Source organism: Rhipicephalus microplus, chromosome 10, assembly GCF_043290135.1.
Source record: "Rhipicephalus microplus isolate Deutch F79 chromosome 10, USDA_Rmic, whole genome shotgun sequence".
Taxonomy (NCBI): Eukaryota; Metazoa; Arthropoda; class Arachnida; order Ixodida; family Ixodidae; genus Rhipicephalus; species Rhipicephalus microplus.
The window spans coordinates 51944854-51969222 of NC_134709.1; the positions used below are offsets into that span (position 1 = coordinate 51944854).

The 24369-nt window shown below is 46.5% G+C and overlaps 1 protein-coding gene across 6 annotated transcripts in view; it reads right to left on the bottom strand.

Moving 5' to 3' along the window:
• Positions 1-566: 566 nt before the first annotated feature.
• LOC119181698 (uncharacterized) overlaps positions 567-24369 on the bottom strand; it is a 35558-nt gene continuing 11755 nt past the window's right edge. For 4 of the 6 annotated variants that reach the window (XM_075875641.1, XM_075875640.1, XM_075875643.1 and 1 more), the window contains 13 exons: positions 23916-24185; positions 22822-23061; positions 21486-22352; positions 18717-18944; positions 17201-17419; positions 15296-16426; positions 9240-9488; positions 8335-8454; positions 6578-6657; positions 4960-5108; positions 4782-4876; positions 2123-2225; positions 567-1567 (listed from right to left, as the gene is read on the bottom strand). In XM_075875641.1, coding sequence (XP_075731756.1) covers positions 783-1567; positions 2123-2225; positions 4782-4876; positions 4960-5108; positions 6578-6657; positions 8335-8454; positions 9240-9488; positions 15296-16426; positions 17201-17419; positions 18717-18944; positions 21486-22352; positions 22822-23061; positions 23916-24185 — 4536 coding nt within the window. In that variant the 3' untranslated portion in view covers positions 567-782. The remainder of the gene's footprint in view (positions 1568-2122; positions 2226-4781; positions 4877-4959; positions 5109-6577; positions 6658-8334; positions 8455-9239; positions 9489-15295; positions 16427-17200; positions 17420-18716; positions 18945-21485; positions 22353-22821; positions 23062-23915; positions 24186-24369) is intronic. The other 2 variants (XM_075875642.1, XM_075875644.1) reach the window with 2 other exon arrangements.

A 24369-nucleotide genomic window follows, 5' to 3' on the forward strand; every position in this document is an offset into this window, starting at 1 on the left:
TCCAAGTTGCATGTCTGGCTAGACGCACCAAGATTTGCATATTCGTGCCTAGCAGGAGAAAAAAGAAAGGGGGCTGCACAACAGTACAAAAAATGATGGCAATAGGGTCATTAGCGACTGCATCAACCTCAACACATATACACAAGAGCTGCCCCCCGCCCCCACGGAGTTTCGAAAAAGCACTTCAACAGCACAGGACAAGACGTAAATAAGGAAAAATTAAGAGATAACAAAAAGAAAAATCGACAAAATGACTCTGCACATTACCACGAGTACGCAAAGATTGGGGCTTCAGGGCACCGGTTGCCTGTGCATCTGATTCACCACAAGGTTTGCAAGACGATCGGCACAGTGCTTGTTCAAGGCGGAGTGACCGGTCTTTGAGAGTCTTTTTTTTTTTTTAACGAAAGATATAGACATGGTGGCAAGAGTCTGAAAGAACATGAAACTGGACCGTAAGGACAAAATGTGGAGCTGTCACCTTGTCGGAGCTCACCGCTTCCGCGTAACACGGAGGTCACTGAAAAAAGGTGCTATATACAACAACAAACGCAAAGGAACTGAGGACAGGGGTAAAGTGGGCACGACGAAAAAGTAAGCTGAGGGTGAGAGATGATGAAGAAGGGGGAGAGGGGCAACAAATATCACCGTGATACTGTGCCTCGGTGCAAACCACATGCACGCATCCACTTGCACATGGGTGTGTGGCTCGAAAAGAGGAGACAGTCGGCACTGGTTTCGCAAAACGCAGAGCGGGAGGAGTGGCAACAACACTGCCGAGGTCACAACAGTATGCTCCTGACGGCTTCGTCCAAAACAGAGTCCGTGGGCTGCGCATCTCCAGTCGCGTCGTCGTAGTCCATCGGCTCCGGACCGCCCCGGGCCACCGCTCCTTTAGAGTCCGTACCAAGGCTGTCGTCCGCACCGGCTCGCCGAAAGTCCAGGATGCTGTTGATGGCACTTTGGACTTGGTCGTGAAGCTCGACAGAGTCCTTGTCCTCCTCCTCGTCGTCGTCACCGAAGTAGTGAGTCCGACCCAACGGGCCCACCCCACTGCTGTCGTCATCCAAGCCGTCGATGCCCGACAAGTCCAGCTCGGGCGAGGGCGGCTTGGCACTCTTAACACCACAGGTCCAATCGGGCACCATCACGGGAGGCACGATGTTGCCGCCATTACCGAACTGCTGCTTGAGGCCGGCCGACGATGGAAAGTGAGCCATGGGTGGCTCGTAGTCGGCCAGCTCGCGGGCAAACTCGTCCGTTTCCGGCGGAGACATGTCGAGCTCCTTGCGCATACCCAGCACGAGGTCGATGTGCTCCGGCGTCACCGAAACTCGTGGAAGAGGCAGTGGATCGATCTCTGCGGGGACCACCACGGTCTCGGGCTCTTCTTCCTTGATTGAGCGCCGCTTCGGCGCTGGCTCCAGGTCAGACCGGTCGTCATCGTCGAGCCAAGAGTTTGGCGGTTCCTCCTTCACCGGCCGGGGCAAGTGCACCGCCGGGCTCGACTCAAATGACCATGCACTCTCTGGCATTGGTGGGAGGGTTGGCGGCCCGATGTTTGAGTCTGCATGTGCAATGAGAATTACACATTGAGGCAGACAGATTGTAGAGTGTCTTAGCAGCAACGTTAACACTATAGGGTAAGAGTGGAAATACCGCACTGTCATGGTCTGCACACAGCTTTTTTACAACTCTTGAGCTGCGAAACTCTTTACAAGTGAAATCCCAGCTTGAAATTGACTCATAATTACATGTGAGGCAGTGCACAGAGACAAAGCCCAAAAGGAACCAAACGATAGGACACCGGCTGCCTGACTGACTCAAATGTTTAACTCGCCGTAATTTCTGTTCCAAGGAGATTTCAGAACATCCTTTTTTTGTTGCACTGCGTGCAGTTGATTACAAATTATACTGATATGCTGAATTACTTAGAAACTCTCTCAGTTTAGGAAATGTCTTGCTTCTCAAAAACCACATGAAATATCTTGTATTTTAAAAACTACACATATGTACTAGAAAAAGAATTGCATGTTTGAAACCAGCACAAAAACTCACAAAGCTTCATCAAAATCGATCAAGGAACAAAAAAAAAAAGAAATAAAGCCGAATGATGACTTACACTGACCCTCCTCTGCTGCCTGCTTTTCGGCAATCAAGGCGTCGGTTTCATGTTTAATGAAGAACTTGTCGACCATGATCTTCTCGGCAGTTGAACACTCTCTCTGAAACAAGGAGATGGAGAAAAACACATTTGGATGGGGCCACAGCATTCTTGACTTCACACATTACGTGGCAGTAGTGATCCCACATAGTGTAATGGCCCAAGCAATAGTAGTGATCGACAGAGAGTAGATTTTAGGCAAATGCCCATTTTGGTCCTTTGCACCACTTTGATATACATAGCATAAAGTAGAGACTAAGGAGGGCCTTATAGCATTCGTATAGTTCCTATAGATGCTTGTTTTGTTAACTGTCACTCAAATGAGCACTATTTAAACTCACGTTTCGCTTCCAAGTGCAGTTTGAGCTCATTATTCATGTTACTGCACAACACGACTGACCGGAACTCTGGGGTTGAATTTAGTCCTCCAGTTAACTCTTATGTCACCATGCAAAAATGGTTATTTTTCATGTGTCTCGGGAAGATTGTTTTTGCCAGTATGAACAGTACTCCAGCAAGCATTGTAGCACACCGAGTTTTGCACAATGAAATGCTCTTTCCAAAAAACATATGTTGCAGAGCAACAAAAATATTTTGGAATAAATAAAAATGTGAAAAGTCTGTAATTTTTGGTTGCCAGATGGGAAACAGTGCAATAAAAAACACTATATTTGCTAAAATATTCAGAACAGGAAAATCAGAATATACATTTTCAAGATAAACAATCCAGGAACAGTATAAAAAATAATAAATGTTGTACAAATAGTTTCTATTCACATAGACAAAGGATATCGGAACCAACGTGGAACAGTATAAAAAATAATAAATGTTGTACAAATAGTTTCTATTCACATAGACAAAGGATATCGGAACCAAGGTGCTGCTTCATTGCCCACACCATGCGGTGAAGCATTGCTTGTTTTTTCGTAAGACCCAAGTGAAGTCGTACACTTTTCTCAGTTATTTTTTTTTTTTTTTTTGGATAAGAGCCTGCACGTGTTCCAATATAGATGGATGCCAGTGATGTGAATAATCCATATGTAAATCAGATTCCCAATAAACATCGCTATTTCATCGAGCGTCGCTTCTTTCCAAGAGCCACCTCACTACGCATAGGTTGGAGTTACAATATATTGCTTCCAAGCATATTTCCTTGCATTTTTGCACATTGTAATAAAAAGAAAAAAAGAACAAAAGCGCGTGCAGTTCTACAACGTTGCACACTGCTCCGCAGTCAGGGTGAAGATGTGCTCCTGTGGCCTTCTTGTCATGAGGAGTTCAGCAGCCGGCACGAGCATGGTGCGCCTTAACGACATGTGGACCTCGCACCTAACCAGATATAAGATTGTGCACAAAAACCAGCAGCTATGCATTTGCGGAGGAGGAGATGAGACAACTTGAGGCCGTAAACAAAACAAACTAATGAACAGCTACATATGTCTAGGGCCGATGCAAAATATTATATATCCCCATAAAACTTGAAGCTTAGGTGCTGTCATGATCGGATTAACCTCGTCCTCAGTCAATTCAGATGCGGCTGCAAGACAGTTTCGAGCGGCGCGTGTTTCTTGCAGCACAGGTTCACACCCATGCACGCGTGACGCCGCCCCTATAAGAGCGACTGGTGACACTAGATGTGGCCCTGTGTCTGATATAATGATGCAAGCAAAACCAAAGCTGCCGGAAACTGGCTGAGAAGGGCACCTCCACACTTTATACATACGGGGGACCTCCGCAAATACTTTTTTGTAGAATAGATTCTCCCGACCCCTAGCGACAGCTCTCTATTGAATAGCTGGCATAAATTTCTGGCAATTACTACTGGTCAGCACTGCCAGATTGCAAAGCTGACACACTAATTTTATATTTGACTTTCAAAGGTTCTTGTGATTGCAGAACTTCGATTTTTCTGTAGCATAACCACGGGGAGGCACGCACTTCTATCAAGTTCACCAGCCAAGTGCAGTTTCTCAATAACACACGAACATTGGTTCGTACAAACATCTGTCAAAAATCACGATGTTGCCAAAACGGGCCAATTCAAATGGACTCTGAAAGTTGAGTGGCTAGACTAACTACTACAAAGTGCTGGTGCACAACAAACAAATTCAACAATAACATTCTGTGTTTTACTGTTGTAAATAGAAGTCGAGCACCTCTTCCTTTGAAATTGCATCATGAAAAATTTATTGTGCCTATGTTTACAATAATACAGGCTTAAAATGCTGCTTTGCCTGCCTATTATTGGTGCTTAAAACTCGTAATTTATATGCCTAAAACTCCAGCCTCTATTGATTAACTACTATACAACTTGGGCATTATGCAGGGAAGTTTATGGAGTGCAATGCCCCAAAGGAAGCTGTTATTCGAAAGGAGCCTGGAGTTTTAAACAAATTTTCAGCACATGCCGACAATATGATTCACCACTTCCTCTAGTTGCAGGCAAAACCTGCGCGGGAATCAATTACATTGATTGAAAAGCAAAAGAAGAATACGTCGTTTGCCTTTGAGTTGTCTTAGGCAATTGCATAAGGGGGATCGTGCAAGTTTTTCGCAGACTCTCGCCCGCATCTAAGTAGGTCAGAATCATTCCAGCAAGAGCTTCGGTGCAACCCACCATTCCTTCCTTCAGCATGAGGTAGTGGAACTTTTGATACAGCTTTCGACTCTCCCCCAGCAGGCGTTCCGAGACCTCAGCAAACAGCTCATCCGCTGCAAGAATAGAGCACGATTGGTCAGACAAGCTTGCAGTGGCGCAGAGCCTGTCAAACAAAACTATGTCTTCGAAGACGTACTTTTGTGCAGATCCTCTTCCCTGGGTAACTCAGAGTTGTAGACGTGGTACCGCAATAACCGCTCGCACGTGTCGCGCCGCGATCTGAAGGGGGTCTTCGTGTCTGGGGTTACCGCACCGTTCTGGTCTTCCATAAGTCGTTGATGAAACCTGCCACACAGAATAACAGAATGATTGAAGAAGGAGAAAGAAAAGAAAAGCAATAAACTGCACAGGTCCCTCACATTGAATTTTAACGTGTCTTCACACCGTCGATGGCAATGTATCCTTTCATCTGGTGCAACAGGGTTGGTTACTAATGTGGCAAATTAATGCTCTACACTACTTCATTATCAATTAACCATTCCAGACCTTAATAAGTGCTGTTTAATCACCATGGAGTTATATAAACACTTTAAGTAGTACCCAAAGAGAAAATTTCTTGGAAAGCTAACTGCCAAATATGGCGCACGTCCTCGAAAGCTAATGATTTCATTCATTATTCATTGAAAGTCAACATTTTAATTCATTTAGTGCACATGCTGCAATCATTCAAACGTAGCCAATAAGTTTGCAAGGTGTGTCCACTCTTAATGAATCTCTATGAATTCTCTTCTCTCTATTAACCTTGAGGGAGCTATAATCTTGACCAACATAAAGTCCCTGAAAAAAAAACTAAAGTAGCGCCATTCATGTCAGTGTGCAGGCTCCTCTCCCCTCGCGTGCATAGCTTTTGTGAAGGTATCGTGAACGCCATATTGTTTGTCCACTTTCACGAGCGCGCGCTCCACGAACGGGCGCCACCGGCGTACCCTTTCAGCATACCCGAGGTACGGCCGCTCGATCAATACACGGCGCAGCAGTGCCCGAGCTGCCCAAGCATCTAACTCATCCAGTGTGCCCGCGTGCTTTCACATTCGTGGTTTCTAGGCACTGCTGTGGTTGGTAGGAGAGGAGGTAGATGTGAAGTGCTGCGGTTGGCGCTACTTAAGTTTTTTTTTTTTTTTTTACTTTGGACCAACAGTGTGATTTCAACACTTATGAATGATGACCCACGTGGCAGGTTACCTTTGAATACCCCCCCCCCCCCCCCCCCCCGTCAGGAACCCCATTTTTATGCAGTGTCTAAGGTCTTCACTTGCGAGATTGTTCCATATCTGGTGTTTATGCTACTTGGAAAAAAAAATATATGCCTGGCAAGGGCTACGAATCAGCCCAAACGAACACTGTTCTAATGTCAGTTTGTTCACCGCGATAAAATGAAAGCATTTGCTGATATCCAAATTAAACGACTGTACAGTTGAACCCCTTGATAAGAGACATGCACCGGGGAGCAGGCGTTCCTTGTAAGCAGGTTACCATGTTTTCATTCTAGAATTGACTCCTATTCCAAAGCAGGCACACTGGTGTTTCATACCCATTTGTCTCCTTACATCGGTGTCTTGACTGTTCTAGAATTTCAGTGTCATTCGCTCGAATGAAATTGTGAGCGAATAGAACTCCTTTGTGTCTCGTTGATGGTGGTTTCAACGGTGCCTTAACGAGTTCCACCTGCTTTTGTCCTGGGTAGGCTAGGCCACCTGTACTGCCACAGAGGGCGATGCATGCAGTTCAAGTACTCGTCGCAGTAACACACTTACGCGTGAATCTTCTGGACACGATCAGGAACTTTAGGCTTGACGACTACTGGCTTCGGCGGGGGAGGAGGGGGTGCAGGAGGCTGCAACAGAAACGACAAAACAAGGTGAACGAGGACAATGCCTTGGCCCTTCGACCTATGTGATAGAGATGCTACAACTTTAACTATACCAGTAGACTCTCAGTAAATGAAAATCTATGAAACAGAGTTGGAACAACTGTCTATGATGTGACTGGTTTAGCACTAGTATTCAGCATTCTTGTTCATCTCTCAGCGCACTCCAACCTCATTATAACAAAGTAGCATCTCACACGAAAATAAATTCGTTATAAGGGTGTAGTATTCCTAACACTATGATTATTGTACGAATATTCTTCGATTACTTCGTTATAATTGATATTTTGTTACATATGGGATCGTTATATTCAGGTTTGAATGTAACTGAAACTCCTGTAAAATGGAACATATTTTTCTCGTTACTTTACGTTCCATTCAACGAGTCTGCTCTAAAGAACTCTCTGGTACCACTACAATACTGGACTGTACAGTAGTCGTGTATTATGTACAGAAAATTAACATGATCAATGAGCAAGAGCACCTAGATACCACGACAGTTTCTAAGCCAAAGACAGGGAGCTTTTATGGGCGAAGCTCCTTAGGGCGTAGGTCTGTCTATCCTCCGATGGTGTATGTAGCCACCGATGGCACATACCCGAAAGAGCGGTCCTTATAATGTCCGCTGAATGGCGGCACTTGTATATGATGAATACATGATGAAATTATGTGAAATGGCTGTACTTGGAGCGTTCACAAGATAGATGGACGTACACACAGATAGACGGACGGAGTGACGGACATACAGACAGACAGTTGGACAGCCGCACGGACTGATGAACACATGGAGGGATGCATGGACGGACGGACTGACAAACGCTTCACCCCACCAATCATCATTCACTCCGTCCATCTAATGGTATGGCTATTTCAGCTTCCGTTGATTGGCTGAAGCTCAATGAGCAGCACGCCCCGTATCCGGTTCTCCTTCCGCAGCATCTTTTTGATGTCACGGAGCTTTCACAACTCTCCACACAAATGAAAGGAAGGGATTGCTGTGCATTGACAGTGATTTTGTGATTGCACGTGTCCCTGAATTAGACCTAATTCGGTGGCCGATTTCATGCACCAAGGAAGGTTGGTATGCATTCCCTGCATCATTCACAAGCGTCTGGGACGTGCTCACATAGAGGGACAGACTGTTCCAGTTTTCATACATTTTCTTTTAACACTGAGCGCGCAGTATGCGTCGGTGTGGTCAGGAGCACAATGATTCCAGCCAGGACTTGCCACTTCCTTGATTAAGTGAATGCACTCTGCTGAAATAATCGTTGGGGCTTAACATCCCAAAGCCACCGATTATGAGAGACACCGTAACGGCGGGCTCTGGAAATTTGGACCACTTGGGGTTTTTTAGTGTGCACTTGAATCTAAGCACTTGGGCCTCGAGCATTTTTGCCTTCATTGAAAACGTGGCTGCAGCGGCCGGGATTCGCATTGAAAACGTGGCTGCAGCGGCCGGGATTCGATCCCGCAACCTACGGCTCTGCTGAAATAAACATGTTCATTAGATGGACAGTTCGAGAATAGCTCCCCTCGTTTGTACCATTCAAGGCCTGAAAATTTTTCGTAAATAAAAAAAAAAGGGGGTGCTACTTCATTATCGCTGGCATCTTCGCTGACAAATAAAGTATTGCTGCTCACTTGTTCGGGTGGCGGCAGGGGGGTTTTGGGAAGAATGGTAGGTTCCACCTTGCTCGGTAGCACAGGAGCAGAAGACTTTGCAGAACTGCTGTTACCACTTCCAGAGCTTTTGCTTGTAGGCTGTAAAAAAAAAAAATATACATCTGGCTAAGTGCGTGCACCATCAACAGCTTCAGCCAGCACACCTTGTGCACCAAAATGGAATGGTTTCGTGTAGATAATCTACTTGTGTTAGATGCAGTCCGCAAGGAGACTCTTCATGTAATCTTCAGAACTGATCTTCACAAGAACGAGCATACATGACCTGCTGGCCATTAAGAGTCTCTATAGCACTGTCGCTCTTCCGTGGTAATTTATCCCAAACACTTCTTTTAACTGCTCATATTATTAAGGGGGCACAGTAGGGTAAATGTGTCATTTTTGTTTTAGTCTTATATCTAAGCAACTGTTCCATATCTTATTGTAAAACGCTGCCTGACGATCCAAGTTTTTTTTTTTTTTTTTTTGTCCCTGCAGCCTTTCTTCTTTCGGTCTTTGTTACCTGAAAGCCAAATTTTAGCCATGGGTGCGCAATTTCATACAGCTTTTCTCAAAACATGCCAAAAAAACAGCGTGACATTTTGCACACTAACGTCACATCATACTGACTTTCACACTGACTTTCATCATACTAACCCCCTCGCAAAAAGAACGGGTTGCTACTTTTACCTTGCCAAAAAACAGTATTGCCCTCATTTATGGATATGAGTTTGCATGGCACCCTTCCAGAGGTAAAGAATAGCATGACGATTCTTTGGAAAGAGCTTAAACGTGTCTTAGATTATAACCGGCCGTAGCACCACGTTTCAAGGGAAGTGAGACGGTTACAGTAGCGACACCGGTGTAGGCATGGCCGATGCACGTACCGGCTTGTTCACAATAGTGGGCACCTGCACCAGTATCTGCTTGGTCGTGCTGGGCGGTGCAATGATGTGGTTGGTTGGGTGCTGCAGCCGCACACACTTCGGCTGGGGCGGCGATCGCTGGTTCACCGATGGCATGCTGCTCCCCACCAATGATGGCTGGTGGTGGTGGATATGATGTTGATGGTGATGGTGGTGATGCATGGAGTGGTGCAGCAGCGGTGCGAGCTTGGCTGAGGCCGGGTTAGGAACCTGCGATGTCGAAGAAGCCAGCGACACTGCTGATTGAGCCAGGCCTCTCTCTCTCTCTTTTTTTTTAAAGATTATAGTCTTTCTTTGGATACCTTAATGAAGAAATTTTGGTCTGTCTGTCTAGCCACCCGGTGAAAGTTTAAGCCCTTGCTCAACACCCAACTACTTGATCTGGTGGCTGCGTTCATACTTGTGAACATTCTCGATCAAAAAGCAAATATTCCAAAAAGAAGATCATACATAAGTATTAGGCAGAGTGTTTATTCAACAGAAAATGCATAGATGAATAATTATAGGGAACCGTAGTGTTTCTCGCGCTGCACTGACAATGCAACGCTATGAACAAAAGAAGCGGGTGTTCCTACGCTTCGCCAACGCAGCAGGGTGTTTTTCGCCAAGGGGACAGCGCGACATTGGATATTTCGTTATCAGTGTACTTCAGAATCATCATCCAAATTTTAGTCATCCCGCGTATCTGTGCGTTTCTCGAGACCAAAGCCCCAATTTCTTTCATAAATGACCTATATACAGGATATGAAAAAGTCCTTGTTTCAACTGGCAACATTAGCCAACACTTTGCTCGATCCCCACCCCTTTCCTGCACCAACCTTCTTCTCTGTTGCGACCTTAGCTGAATTGAATTTCGTGACAGCGTCCCACGAGCTCAGCTGGTTTCGTGACTCTTGATCTACGATAACATGTCAACAGGGATGTACTCATAGCATCATGCATACTCTCTGCTACTCTTTTAACATTGCAACAGAGACATTTAGTATAGTTGTTAAAAGACATTCTTGGAACATCAACAAAAGTACTATTAGCCGCAAAATTTTGCGAATCTGCAGCGCGTAGCAAAGCGGCGGAAAACTTCATTGCTGCACCGCTTACTGTGATGTGCACTTTAGTGCTGAGATTATCGGCCACGGCTTCCGAGATTAGATTTAGTAGCGGTGCAATGTCTAAACATGCCGTTACTAAGTGACAAGGCCACGTAAGATTGCCTCAACACCACGCCGCGACATGGTAGGCGGCTGTCGTGCAACAAAAAGCACTAAGTGACAAGGCCACGTAAGATTGCCTCAACACCACGCCGCGACATGGTAGGCGGCTGTCGTGCAACAAAAAGCAATCTTGGAACTTTGTTGGAGACTCCACAGTCTGGTTACAACTTGGCAAGCTTGCACCAATGAGTGCACATTGACTGGCGATGCCCCTCCCAAATTTTTTTTCATATACTCATCTCCATTCTCATATAACTTGCTTTTTAGCACTTCGGAGAATCATACCATTTACCCTTGCAGAGCAGAAAGGCCAATGCACTTAGCAGTTCTGCCGCAGAACCAATGTTAGTCGTGAAAGTGGTGGCTTGCACAGCTTCGGAAGGCTATTATCCTCCCCTTTTTCATGATGCCCCTGCACGTGTGCTCTTCCCTAGTGAAAAAGTAGCGAAATGTGTCATTGCAGAGGGCAGCACAGGAAAATGAGAGGTGAATTTTGCCAACAACTAAAAAGAAATGCTTACAGTTTGTCAGTCGCCTGGCAATGCAAGGTGTAATGAGATACATAAGATGCGACAGTTGAATACACACACGTTGAACATACATTGAATTTACGAATATCTCGCAGACATGATTAACTCAAACTTGAGTTTGCTCTATACGCTCTTGCATGCCCTCTTAAACCATTATTCAGACTGCATCATACTTAAAAGGAGCACTCACATCAAATTTCAAAATCGAGATGAGCCCTTCCTGTGATTGCTCAGTGTGCATAGATCGTGTTGACCAAATATGAATCGAAACCATCGCGTGGAAGTTATTTTATTTTGACGGCAAACAGCGTACGAGAGTTTATTGAAAATGAAGTGCCCTGCGACATCGACACTAGTGCTACGTGTTCGGTGTGATAATCCACACATACCATCCTGTGTGACGATTCGATAGTAGCGATGACGTCTACGATCCGAGTGTTCTTATTGTGACGCCAACCGGTGCTGAAGCCTGAAAATGCACTCGCTCGTCACGTCTGATCTTCGTCGCACCGGTTTGAATGATTTCGCGAAATTACCAAGATGCAAACCACCTTTAAAAGAACGAGGAAAAAAAAAGAGCATGATTAAACGTGTGCTTGTCAGTCAGCATGTCGGAACCGTTGCGAGTTGCAGTTGTCTCGTTGGAAGCGCAGAAGAAGCGCATTGAGGGTGTCTTTTCATATTACGTATATGTTACACGCCAACACGACCACAGGCTATCAGTGGAACAGCATATAGACAGATATCATCGCTAACAAGTAACACGCAGGTATCGTTGAATTTTAGTTCGTCGGTAGACTTCTTTGTGTTTGCGTAACACTGGGTTACGTCCGCTGCAACCATGAGAGGTTGGATAAGTAGGGCCATCTGGAGGCGCAAAGAAGAACCAAGAAGCAGGGAACGTATTATATTTCTCCCCTTATCTCATTCCCAATAGCAATCTTTCATTGACCCTTTTGCGTATACCTGAATGCTGTGCAGGCCAGAACACACGAATATAGCTAATGGAGACACACAAGCGAACACGAGCGAACATGGCTGAAGCATGCATCCTCGGGCACCTCCTCAGTGCTGCTTGAAACGGCGTTTATTTTGGAATAGCTGTTCTGTAAAGGGTCGATCGAAGCAAAAATAATTCGCGATGTCGTGAATCGCGGGGATTCCAATCTCCATCCAGAGTATCGTATTCAACCCGAGTTGACCACATGTATGGCGACGACGGCAATGCAGGTGACGGGGCGTGACTGAATGTGTCCGCCTAGGAGACGAAATAATTGCATAGCAGCTGAGCCTGACGTTACTCTTTTCTGTGGGGAAGTGTTAGCTGTGGCACGATCTGGAGGTGACCGCGAGGTAGCGCCACTGGTTGTGCTCCCAGCGCTAAAAATGGCAGGATTGCCGGCTATTTTGAATCCCACTAGATACCAGTGATATATCTCAATAAAGGTGTTATTTATTAATTCCTCAGTTTCATATTAGGTCGCGAATCGCTGCTACGGGGTCTATAGCTACTCATTGACGCGAAAATCGCTGCACGAGTAAATTTGATGTCAGTGCTTTTTTAAAGGGGCCCATAAACATTTTTCCAAGTAACCATAGAATAACTTCATTAAATGGCCTCACGAATCAACTGCTGCAGAAATTTTGAGAATCAGTTGAGCACGAGCGGAGTTATAAGGATTTATCATACGTTTCAAGAGCTTCCTTTCTGCTTTCAAAATAAGTGTGCTTAAGGTTATGCAAGGAGGTGTATGAATGGCAAGGGTTCAAGAAAATGCACCTCTTTGTCAGTACTGTGCACATCATGGCCTTGAGCACATCCTTCCTTTCTTAGAGCGCACAGCTTACTTTGCTTTCAGCGTGACCGGGAGCACGTGCATGGGCGTCGGGCAGCATCTCGCAACACATTGTTGTAGTTCCACACAACGAACACCAATGGTATAAAGCCGCAGTTGCGCAAAGGATACAAACTTAAGAGCGACACAATATGTAGAAAGACAGAATTGTACTAGGAGCATTGCTTATAAATATATGGTGCCTGTAATCAGCCAGGCCATTTTAAAACATTGCTATAATCTTAAACTCGAGACTCTGACTTACTTATTGTTTAAAGTTTGGGAGAAAAAAAAACAGCGTCTAGACGAAAAGGTACTCCATTTTATGGAAAAATGACGTAACACAATTCCTCTTACATTCCTTGCAAAAGGCACTTGATTCCATTTCCATTACATTCCTCCGAGCGCTGCCCTCATTACATCACATTCCAGGGTCGCAAAAGTGTGGAATGATTCCAGAGTCATTCCGATTCCAGAGTGGCAACTCCACAACACTGGTAACTGTGCAGCGTACGATACTTGCATCAGCCTATGGTCGTCGGCTTTGAGTTTAATGGCACGGTCATTTGTGTACATTGCACCATTTGTTGAGAGAAGAGGCATTCTCCAGCTGACTCTGATAATTAATTAGAAATTCAAGGAGCGGCGATTCCTAGCCCCAACTCTGAAAACTAGTTTCAAATTCCAGGCCGTGCGCTATGCTCGAATTTTCGGCTCACCATTTCTCAGGAGCCTCGCGTACTAATCAGAAGCATCTTCTGACCATGCTGAGAAAGTGTTGTGGAGCCACTTTGAATTTGTAGTTTTATGGGTGAAAACAATACGATTATGAGGAGCACTGTAGTGGGTGACTCTGGATTAATTTTGTACCATGAGCGCCTGTGCATCCTGCTCCATAAGGGCTCTTGCAAATGCGCCTCCATCTAAACATGACCACTGTGACTGGGACAGGGCCTTGCAACCCCAGGCTTAATGCAATAGATTACTGGAGCAGGTGATAAGTTTCGGTTAAGTGACCGCATAGAGGCCTGTTGAATGAAACTGTACATGATAACCTGTTCATCCAGTCGACTCCCGATAATTTGAAGTCGCTTAAAATTTTTCAGTTACTTAGAAGTCAACAAGTGGTCCCATCAATTTAGCATGCTCGCCCGTAGGAAACAATGCTCGATAATTCGAAGTTAAAAGCCTGTAATGTTGGTTAATTAGAAGTTGTTTCGCAGTCGAGGGCCTCGAGGAAACTAATTTTTTTAAAAAAATGGGAATTTCTCATGTGCCATGATCGCCAAGACAGCTGCCAGATCGCGCTGTTGTCGCCAGCGCCACGATTCATTGATCGCATCTGCTAGCCGGGTCTTTCATTGTGATGTGTCGAGAGCTTCAGCCACGTGCTGGGTTGAAGCTAGAACAGCGCGACTGGACGCTGGCAAAGCAGAACGCTCACACACACACACAGCGCTGTGTGGGCGTTTGCATGTTTGGCTCCATGTTGTGCTGTTCGAACATGATAAACCAACTAGCCCACTAACGCACTGTGGGTTGATTCTGCACGTGTTACCACAGCTGATTTTGAGTGCTGTGGCGACAGCATTTGATAATGTCAACTCGCGGCCCTTACCGAAAGCTTGACCTGGCGACGGAAGTCTGAGATCTTGAAAGAAGTTGACCACGGAGGCAACGCCAAGCAAGACATCACACGAAAGTACGGCGCTAAGCCTGACGTGCTTTCAAACTTATGCACAAACAGGTAAACTCAACGACGACAGACTTGGGGCCATGCTTACTGACGCCCATTTTGAAAAATTCCTCGCCATGGACAGCAATGCAGATACATGTGGTTCATGAAAGAACAGAAAGATTGGGCAGATGGTTCGGCTAGTGGATGACGACTACATAGAAACTGCCACCGAGAACTACCGATGTTGCTGTGGGTCTTGCTCTTGAGCTGCGAAAAAGACAACGCTGAAAAAGCACTTTGACATGTGTAGTGCTTGGAAAACTTGCTAGCCACAGCCAGGTTCGGCAAGACAAAATGACAGACTATTTTCTTGGACACCTGTCAGGTAAAAGTGCAGTTTTTGTGCATTTTTGCTTAATTGGAAGTTAATACGAAGTGTTTTACAGTTTTCGTTAACTTCCTAACGGGAGTCCAATGTAATTTGTGGACTGCTTTAGCTTTTGAGTACCTCTAGACACACTATTGTGGCCTTACAGCTATATCCGACGAAATGTTGCGGGTTGCTCACCTTGCGCATGCAAAAAAACTTGCAATCCCGTCACAGAGCTTCCTTCAAGCTGACGACTATTTCATAACTTGAAGAAACGACACTCACAAGAAGCAATTGGTGCACATGCTTTGTTAATGCAAAAAAAAAAAGTAAAAAAAAAAGAAAAGCAACTATCACCATTTCTGTGCTTCACAGGCCAGAATGAAAACTTACACGTAGATGGGACGAAGCCACTGGATGAGGGGCCATCGATGGCACCATCACGTCAGTTGTGCTTGGCGCAGTTAGTGGAGCCATTGACATTACTGGTGCACTGGACACTGGAGATGGATATATCACTGTAGGTGCTGTCGATGTCATGGGCGTCGTCGACATCAGTGGTGCCGATGACACTGACAGTGTTGTCGACACCAGTGGTGCAGATGACATTAGCGGTGTACACGATGCCAGTGGTGATGGACTTGACATTAGTGCCGCTGTTGATACCAATGGCATACTAGTAGATGTGTGCGTTGCACTAGACACCGATAGTGCAGTGGACATTGGCAGTACACTTGAAATAATTGCCGATGTAGATGTTGGAGGTAAGCATGACACCAACGGTTTGCTTGACACCAGAGGTGCAGCAGGTGCTGACGGAGAGCATGACACCACTATCGCTTTCGATACCACAGGTGTCATGTGCGTTGATAGAACACACGAAGACACCACCGGCATGTGCGACACCAGAGGAGTGGTGTAATGTGAGGATGGGGCACATGATACCACTAAAGTTTCTGACACCAGAGATGAAGTAGTGGATGCTGGTGGAATGCATGACACCACCGGCATGCTTGCCAGGGATGTACTAGGTGCTGGTGGAATGCATGGCATCGCTGGCACGTTTGACGGCAGAGGTGCAACATGTGCCGATGGTGTGCAAGACACCACTGGCATATTTGCCACTAGAGACGGTGCATTTGATGCTGGCGGTATGCTTGACATTAACGATGCATTTGGTGCCACGGGCACGCTGGGCACTAGAGGGGCACTTGACACGGGTGTTGTGCTTGACGACGCCAATGTTGGTGGTGACAACAGCGACCCACTAGATGCCAGCGGTGCAGCAGAGACCAATGGTGCGTTCGAAACAAGCGACGCAGATGACACGGTGACCACACTTGGCGATGACAGCAGCGGAGCAGCAGACGCCAGCGGCACGCTCGGTGACGACAGCATCGGAGTGGCCGATGCCAACGACACACTCAACGCCGACGCAGAAGAGCAAGGGGCGGAGGAACAGGTAGAGGAGGCACAAGCAGCGCTCGTGCTGGTCGACGCAGTGGCTATTATACGCACCGGTCCCTGCAGCAACCAGCGAGCCAGCAGTAGGGTGGGACCGAGGGGGATAGGGTGGGGGCAAGAGAGCAAAAGAAGCGAGAGCCAAAAGTTAGAAGCGGCCAATGGCTTCCCCTGCCAGGGGTCACCACTATTAAATGGCAGCAGTAGAAGCAGCAGCAGTTATTCGCTTAGTAACAGAGACCACCATCGAAAAAGCACCAAGCTTTGATTTCTGAGCAATGGGTGGATATATGACAATGCCGCACTTTAAAGAGATTTTGAGGCAACAATTATGTTGCACGATTGTATATCCTTGCCTCTGTGCGAGAAGGTAGTGCCCATATGGCGCCAATGTCATTACAGTATTATTCATACGCTGCTATACTATGGTCAATGTGTTATATAGCACTAAAAAAAAAGTTTAAGTCTCCACCCTACTATACTACCAGCTTCCTGCAAAGCGAGCCGAAAATTGGCCTCATTGGCACAAGTAACTAGCTATGGTGAGCACTGCTATAAACGTTGGCGCACCCAAACACTCTCTAAAGACATTGTTGCGGCTCCGAAATTCCAGCCAACACCACACTGTTGAGCATTTGCTGATGAGGCATGGGGTTAAAGAGTGACATGACTTACTACAAGCCTCCCTAACTGACCAAGGACAATAAAAGGTTCGCTGTTATCTATCAATGCTTTTGTGCAGCCCAAAGGCCTTCACGCAGCAAAACAAGTGACTCGCACAAATGACACGCATCCAGTGCGAAGCACTCCGTAACAACAAAGACCAAGAATGCTTACGGAATGGGGGGTGATGACCTTCTGTGTGGAGATTATGGACGCTGCGTTCCCAGTGTGCAGAATGGAAGCCTTAGGCTTGACATCTGCATGGTTGGCTTTGTGGTGCGTGGTCCGGCTGGTAGTCCTCGTTGTCGTGGCAACGGCGATTGTGGGCACTTGGACAGTGGTAACGGCAGATGGCTTTGCTGTTATTATGGTGGCTGCGGCAGGCATTGGGTGCTGCTCGACGGAAAAAGAAGTGCAAATGTCAATGTAAGAAAGGAAGCCCAGCTGCGCATAGGTGGAGTGCCTGTGCCACACCTGTGCAAGAGCACAACATCCCATATACTGCAAGACTATACCATGTTGTACCAAAGGAAGCACTGCCACAACTTTAAGCGAGATAACCAAAATTTACCAACACTTACCACCATATAACCAATATTAGTGTAATAACACAATCATGCCGTACCTCTTGCATACCTTGTGCTAGCATGGTTCGAATCATGAGCCCTGGTTCTGCTGGTCGCAGTAGCCGCTTTGCTTGCTTTTAGTCTTCCACGAATAAGCAAGCATGACATCAGACCTTTTCGGTCTCGCTACTGTTTCAACTTACAGCGGCCCCCGTTGCAAAGTTTCCATGATTGTCACTGTCAATTCAATTGTTCTGGCTAGGACAAAATGGTGAAACAGTTTGCCCAGTTAAATGGCATCACCGTGCTGCCTACCAGGCCGAGCTGCACCTCCCAACTCTAATATGCCGTGGCGCCTCTGTGCCATTCCACTGCAGAGAACAGTATTATCCACTTCCGAGACCAACCATGAGGTTGATCTTGGAATCGTGGATCAACAATAAAGTTGATCTTCTCCGCTGCTGCAACCTGCAGTGCCTTTGCATCTCAAAGCCTTGTGCCTTAAGCCCCGTTAACTACCAACACCTTTCGGTAATTGCGACTAGGCAGGCCACCCATCCATCCTTTGCTAAAGATGACCCGTCTACGTTATGGCATCTTGCACTTCACGAAAGTAAGCCTCACCGTACTGGTTCAAGCTTGGAAAGCCCAAATCCTGCATCTACCATCACCTCATGTAATTTAGCATACAACAGTACGTGCACACTCGATCTAGAGAAACACCGAGCGCTCTGCAGCGGCAGGTGACACAATGTTGTTCTCAAGTTAACAAAACTGGTCGTTACCTCAGGTACGGCGCAAATGCCTAATGCACTGGTACCATGGAAGGTGTGAAGAAATTGACATGCTAAAGAGAGCTGCTAGCATGTTGCTGCGGAATTATGTCCCCCTCTGCTGTGTTGTGCACTCTCACAAAAGTCACTGGGCCTGCTTTCAAGAGGTAATCTTTAAATAACGAGTAGTTTTGCAACGCCTAAGATGCTGGCAGTATGCAGGAAAGGCCAGGGCACTTCCAGCCAACCCCATTCACTGTTTAAAAGACACGAGAAGGGGTGCAGTGGGGCTGAGGTCGGGTTTGGGTATAGTGGGAGGGCGCTGTGCTCTCGCATGTGAAAGTGGCTCACCGAAACGACGGTTGGCTTGACCTCGTGCCTTTGCATGCAGTGTGCGTGTGATGTGGGCACTGCGGAAATCAGCGCCAGGTTGCGGCCTTGTGCGCTCCGTTGTGGCTTGGACGAGTCCCGCAGCTTCTCCTCGATGGCGAGCATTTGCGTAAGCAGGAGCTTCTGCTGCATTGTGGGCTTCTTCAGGGAGTTTAGGTAGGTGATCTGTGACTGCAGCTGCTCGTAGAGCTGGAAAAGCCACCGGCAACACCACACCACGTGATAAATGGTAATGCAGCATGAATGCATTCTTCAACAAAGAGCAGTTTAACGAATGTTAACACAGGAAGAAACACTGCATACAACTGCAGCCATCATAGGAAGGCCTGATGTTTCATGTTGAGCAAATTTCTGTTTTTAAAAGTTCTGTGTTAGCTTTTTGTTCAGTGGGTTTGTGACCAGAAAGCTAAGCTGCGCCTAGCAAGTGCAATGCAGTAACCCAGCTGGCACGCGCTCTCGTCTTTGGAATAACTATAAATAATTACAGTTTACTACTGGCAATACAGATTTAAAGAACAAGGATAGTTATAGTACACTCTTCTGTTTTTGCCTATCCATTCGGTTTAAAATGAGGCCTGTGACTATCACAGTCTTTGACGATGACACGATGGACGACCAATACAGGCAATTGTTCAATGTGTGTGCCTTCTGAAGAAAACAAAAGAGAGGCATAGAACAGACAAACAAAAGAGAGTGTTAGAAACGGAGTGAGATGACCTTGCTAATTAATAATACCAACTAATGAAGACCATGTAGATTATGACCTTGCTAATTAGGACTTTTTGATAATAATTTAGATCAGCCACAATGTCCCTGTCAGTCCAACCTTGAACCACTAGTGCGAGCTTCCTACACTTTTGTAGTTATTCAGCTAAAGAACACAGATAAATATAGAGGTATAAGGTCTATTTGCATTTAATACATATGAGAGGTCCTAAAAATTTCCTTTGTACAAACACATACTTACAACACAATCAGTGCCTTAGATTTCGCTAAGCAATCTCAGTCATCAACATCTGCTTGACTTGGAAGTACAACATCACCAGCCTCAATGCTAATATTTGAAACATAATGCATTACTGCATCATGACACCACGTTTAATTACAATAATATGAAAAAGGCAAAGTTTCTACAGAAGTAAGTCAGTGAACCAATATCAGAAATTTTTTCCGTGTTAAGGATTCCAACTGATTTACTTATTGTTATATTTGTCTGCCTAGCAAGAAAGGTTTCCAGCTATTTTCTTTAGCAATGTAATAGGGAGCATTATGGTGACATTTTAGTAATGTCAAAGTTCTAAAAATGTTGCTTAGAATACGATTTTAAAAAATATGCCTCATCATTCAGGCGCTCCTGTGGGTGGTGGAGATAATTACCTGAAGTGTGCAACTGTTGCGACCATGTTAGACATGACCAAGCATTACGCCAAAAATATATTTTGGTACCGTCAAGTGCCGAGTGCGTGGGCACGACACAGATCAAACGTGTTTTCGTGCAAGGAAAACCTGGTCACCTATGTTTTTAGCAGTGAAGCTCTTCATACTCTAACATCGTCCTGCGTCAGACAGATGGATGGATGCACAGACGAATGCACACACAGACAGATGCATAGACAGACAGACAGACACTTCGCCCCACTCATCATCATTCACTCCGTGGATAAGCTGTGCTTTCTTTTTCTTTTTTTTGAAGCATGCATAAGCATACGTGCGAAATCGCAGCTGCCATTGTCTGTTAAGTAAGTACTGCACTGGTAGTAAAGTAAAATCTCTGCACACTGTGCTGATGAACTCCCTGTGCTTCACGAGGACAGTACACTAAATAAACAGGAAAGCTTTTGTGAATGCTTTATGCCAGGTTGGCCAATATTAGTTTTCCAACCTGTCTATACCACTCAAACAGTGAGTTAAAGATATTGTTTTTGTAGCTTATCAACAAAGTTCAACTATAACATGGTGGTTCCTCTGTTTAACAACGCAATGAAGCTGATGATGCTGACTACAACAGCTGGCGAGTTCAATCACAATTAGTAGGTGATTAAAACTGACGAACAAATTGTGCAAGTGCAGCAGTTTGCTCGGATTTCCCAAAAATATACTGTCCGCTGACATCGTGTACCTTACTGCTCTAGGAGCTAGCAGTTGGCTGTGGAAAGCTGTTGAGTGCTTCAGCGATTACAGATTATTACTAATAGTGCCAGCAACATAGACACACTCGCTTGTTTCTCATTAAACTAGTTTACAGTGGCAAGGTTATGCATAAAACTTTTTTTCCTAACTATGTGTTGATGGCTTTCAATGAAAATAAAAATTCTCCAGGTACTGTTATGATGTGGACACCTAGGAATCAACTGAATCCATTGAACATACATCTTTGAATGATTGAAATGTAAGGTAAAAATATTGCGCTCATTACTCAGCACCTTTGTACCAAGAATGCAGAGTTTTGGGATGAGACTCAGTGGCTTTGTTGGAAAAAAAAATTACCAGGACTAGTTAGCATGCATAAGTAGGGATGCATTGTCTGTGGCGGAACCCAGACTAAGCTTATGAAATCAGTGTCACATCTTAAATGTGACCAATGAAAATGCACCAAGCGACAGATGTGGTTCCGTACTGCTTACCATAGCAAAAAGGACAAGCATCCAGCACAGCACAACAAACAAAGCAACATACACGTCAAAAAATTTTCGCGTAAAGGCCAGCAAGGCAAGACCATGGTTTTCCCACCTGTTGGTTTTGAGTGTTCATGGATGCTGTACACTTCCCACTTCCATGCGCCGTGGCACTACTGTTCGACGTCGACACAACCACCGTTGGCGTCACAGTCACGGTCGTCACGGTGGGGCACGCGGCCACAGTCACTACCGTGTGCGCCATGGAAGTCGGCACCACTGTCGTCCTACCGACCGCCGTCTGTGACGACAACGCCATTACCGCCGTGGTTGTCGTCGTCGGCACCACGGCACTGGATGCCGAGCTCACCACGGCGTGACACGTGTGGTGCACGGCATGCGGATGATGATGATGCTGTTGCTGCTGCTGCCCGAGAGACGGTGACGGGCTGACCACAATGTGGTTGATGCGCGCATTGTTCGCACCGTGGCACAGCATGTTGGCCACCGCCGTGCCGTGCAGAGTCACAAAAGACTGCGGCTGCCCGAGCTGCTGTGTCTGCACCAGCCCATTGTTGACAGTGTGCAGAGTGAGCTGGTGAGGGTGCGGGGTGGCGCCCATCATGGAAGGCGTCACGACCGAGGGCGCGACGAGCGACGGTGTTGCCACCATGGTCGGTGCGCTGACCGAGACGCGCGGCGCAGTCAGGGAGGCCAGGTCCGGCACGCTGACGGGCGGCGCTGCAGAGAGACGCTCCAGGAGGGCCGAGTGGGTCCGCGAGAGAGCAGTACCACCGGGCGCGCTCGTCGACGTGGGAGGGACCGTTGTGGCCACCAGTCCTGGGGAGGGTGCCGGTGCAGGCATGGTGGACAGGCTGCTGCCGTGAGGGTGCAGTACGACACTGCCGTCGTGCGCCAGCGAGAGCTGCACGCGCTGCTGAGGAGACACTGCCACAGTCTGCGGAGACTTACTCACCACGACCTGCACGGGATCAGCAGCAGGAACACGTTGGAAACCGTTACACAAGCCCTGACGTGATGGGGCCTAACCAGGAGGCCATACACATCGGGACATTCAGCATAAAGAAAACAAACACTCGAAATTCGTCACACTGTAGATACTTCTGTTCGAACAAAATAGTAAACCTAACGACTGTCACTGCTAGTTTAACTAAGAGATCATTTAGGGCCGAAATGAAATGGAAGGTCTAGCGTAGATTGATTACTCATGATAAGTTTATTCGCACAGGCTGTTGCAAAAGCCAACATTTCGACAAGCAGTCTGCAACTGCGTTGAATGTTGTCAGGACATAGGCTACAGCCACTCTCCGTGTTCACAACTTCTTCATATCTTCAAGCTTGTGAATGATGTGAACTTGTGAAAGATGTTATAATGCCATGCTTTTTCTTGCATCAATCACACCTCACAGTCACACTGACACTGCACTGACCTGCACACTCTCTGTGACAGGAGCGGGTGCGACGGGAACCTCGACTGATATGGTGTTTTCTTGACTGGACGTAGGGGAGGGTGGGGGTGTAGACTCTGGCATAATTCCGTGCTCCTTCAGCAGCTCGGCCAAGTTGACCGTGGGCGCTTTCACGGGCTTCTCCACGGCCGGTGGCGCTGTTGTAGTAGGCGCCTGCGGCTGCTGCTGTATCGTTGCCGATGTCATGGGCGCCGAGACGGACTGCGGCAAGCAAGGCAAAAAAGAAAATGATGGTTGGACGTGGCCGTCTGGGTACCCGTCCGGCCCAGCAAAGTAGTGCAAAGGCATTGAAGTCTAATAACCGCATGACAACTAACAATAAAGACGGTACCACATTGTCACTCCTTTCACTGTCTTTGCCTTTTGTCCTGCAGTATATAACACCAGCTAATGAAGGGCTCAAGTTTTTTTAAGTCCAACAAAGCACTCTAAAATGAGAACAGGGGCGTTGTTCACTTTTGTCGTGACACGAAACCATAAAGTATTTGGAGGATTTCATGCCTGTTATATGAATGTTTAGAGTGAACAACCCAGTCCGGCTTCGGAGCCACAGAAACACAATACAGATGAACCCCTTTATAAGAAACACTCATGTAAGCGACTAATGGGTATGAGAGACACCAATGTGCCTGCATCGAAATAGGCGTAGAAAAGAAAACATGCACGTGGTACACTTCATATAAGAGACATTTCATATAAAAGACAACTGCTCCCAGAGGCACGTCTCTAATTAAGGGGTCTCAATACATTATCGTCAAATGGTGCCGACAGATACACGCGTGACGCAAATGCGCTTCAATGTCGCATTTGCATGCATTTGGGTATTTTTGCTGTGACACCTTCAACATCAATGATAATTGTGAGGCAGTACAAGTTTCACTTGAAAAAAAGTGTAGCCCTCACGTGACTCTGTTTGGTAGTACACTCAAACTTCGATGTAACAAACTGGGATATAACGAAATATTGGTTATAATGAAGTAAATTAACACTTGCAATAGATACAAGAGATGCAACTTCGTTATAATGAGGCTTGAGTGCAGAAGATGAGTGCTCACCGCAGGTATGTGCTGAGGTGGCGCTGGATGCAGCACCGTCGTGGTGGTCATGACAGGATGGTGGGTGACAATGTTGGCGCTGGGTGCAGAGGACACTATACTGCCGCCTGTCGAGATTAGAGGTCCCGACAGGGCCCCATGATGGTGGTGGTGGTGGTGGTGATGGTGGTCGTGCGCCAGTATCTGCGGCTGGGTGAACGTTGGTATCTGCACCAGGGATTGGTGCTGGTCTGTCTGGAACGCACCCAGTGTGGGCTGGGCCAGCATGGTCTGCACACAACGCGTGCGCCTTTTCACACATCAGGTGCAAACGCTGCCAAAGTTATGCAAGAGGTTCGATCAGCAAAATGTATATTTTCACACATCTCGTGGTATGTTTTCGTGGTTGTGCTAGCCAAGCTTGAGCCTGCACGTGAGGCGTTATAATCGGCTGCGGATTCAACACAATGAGGTG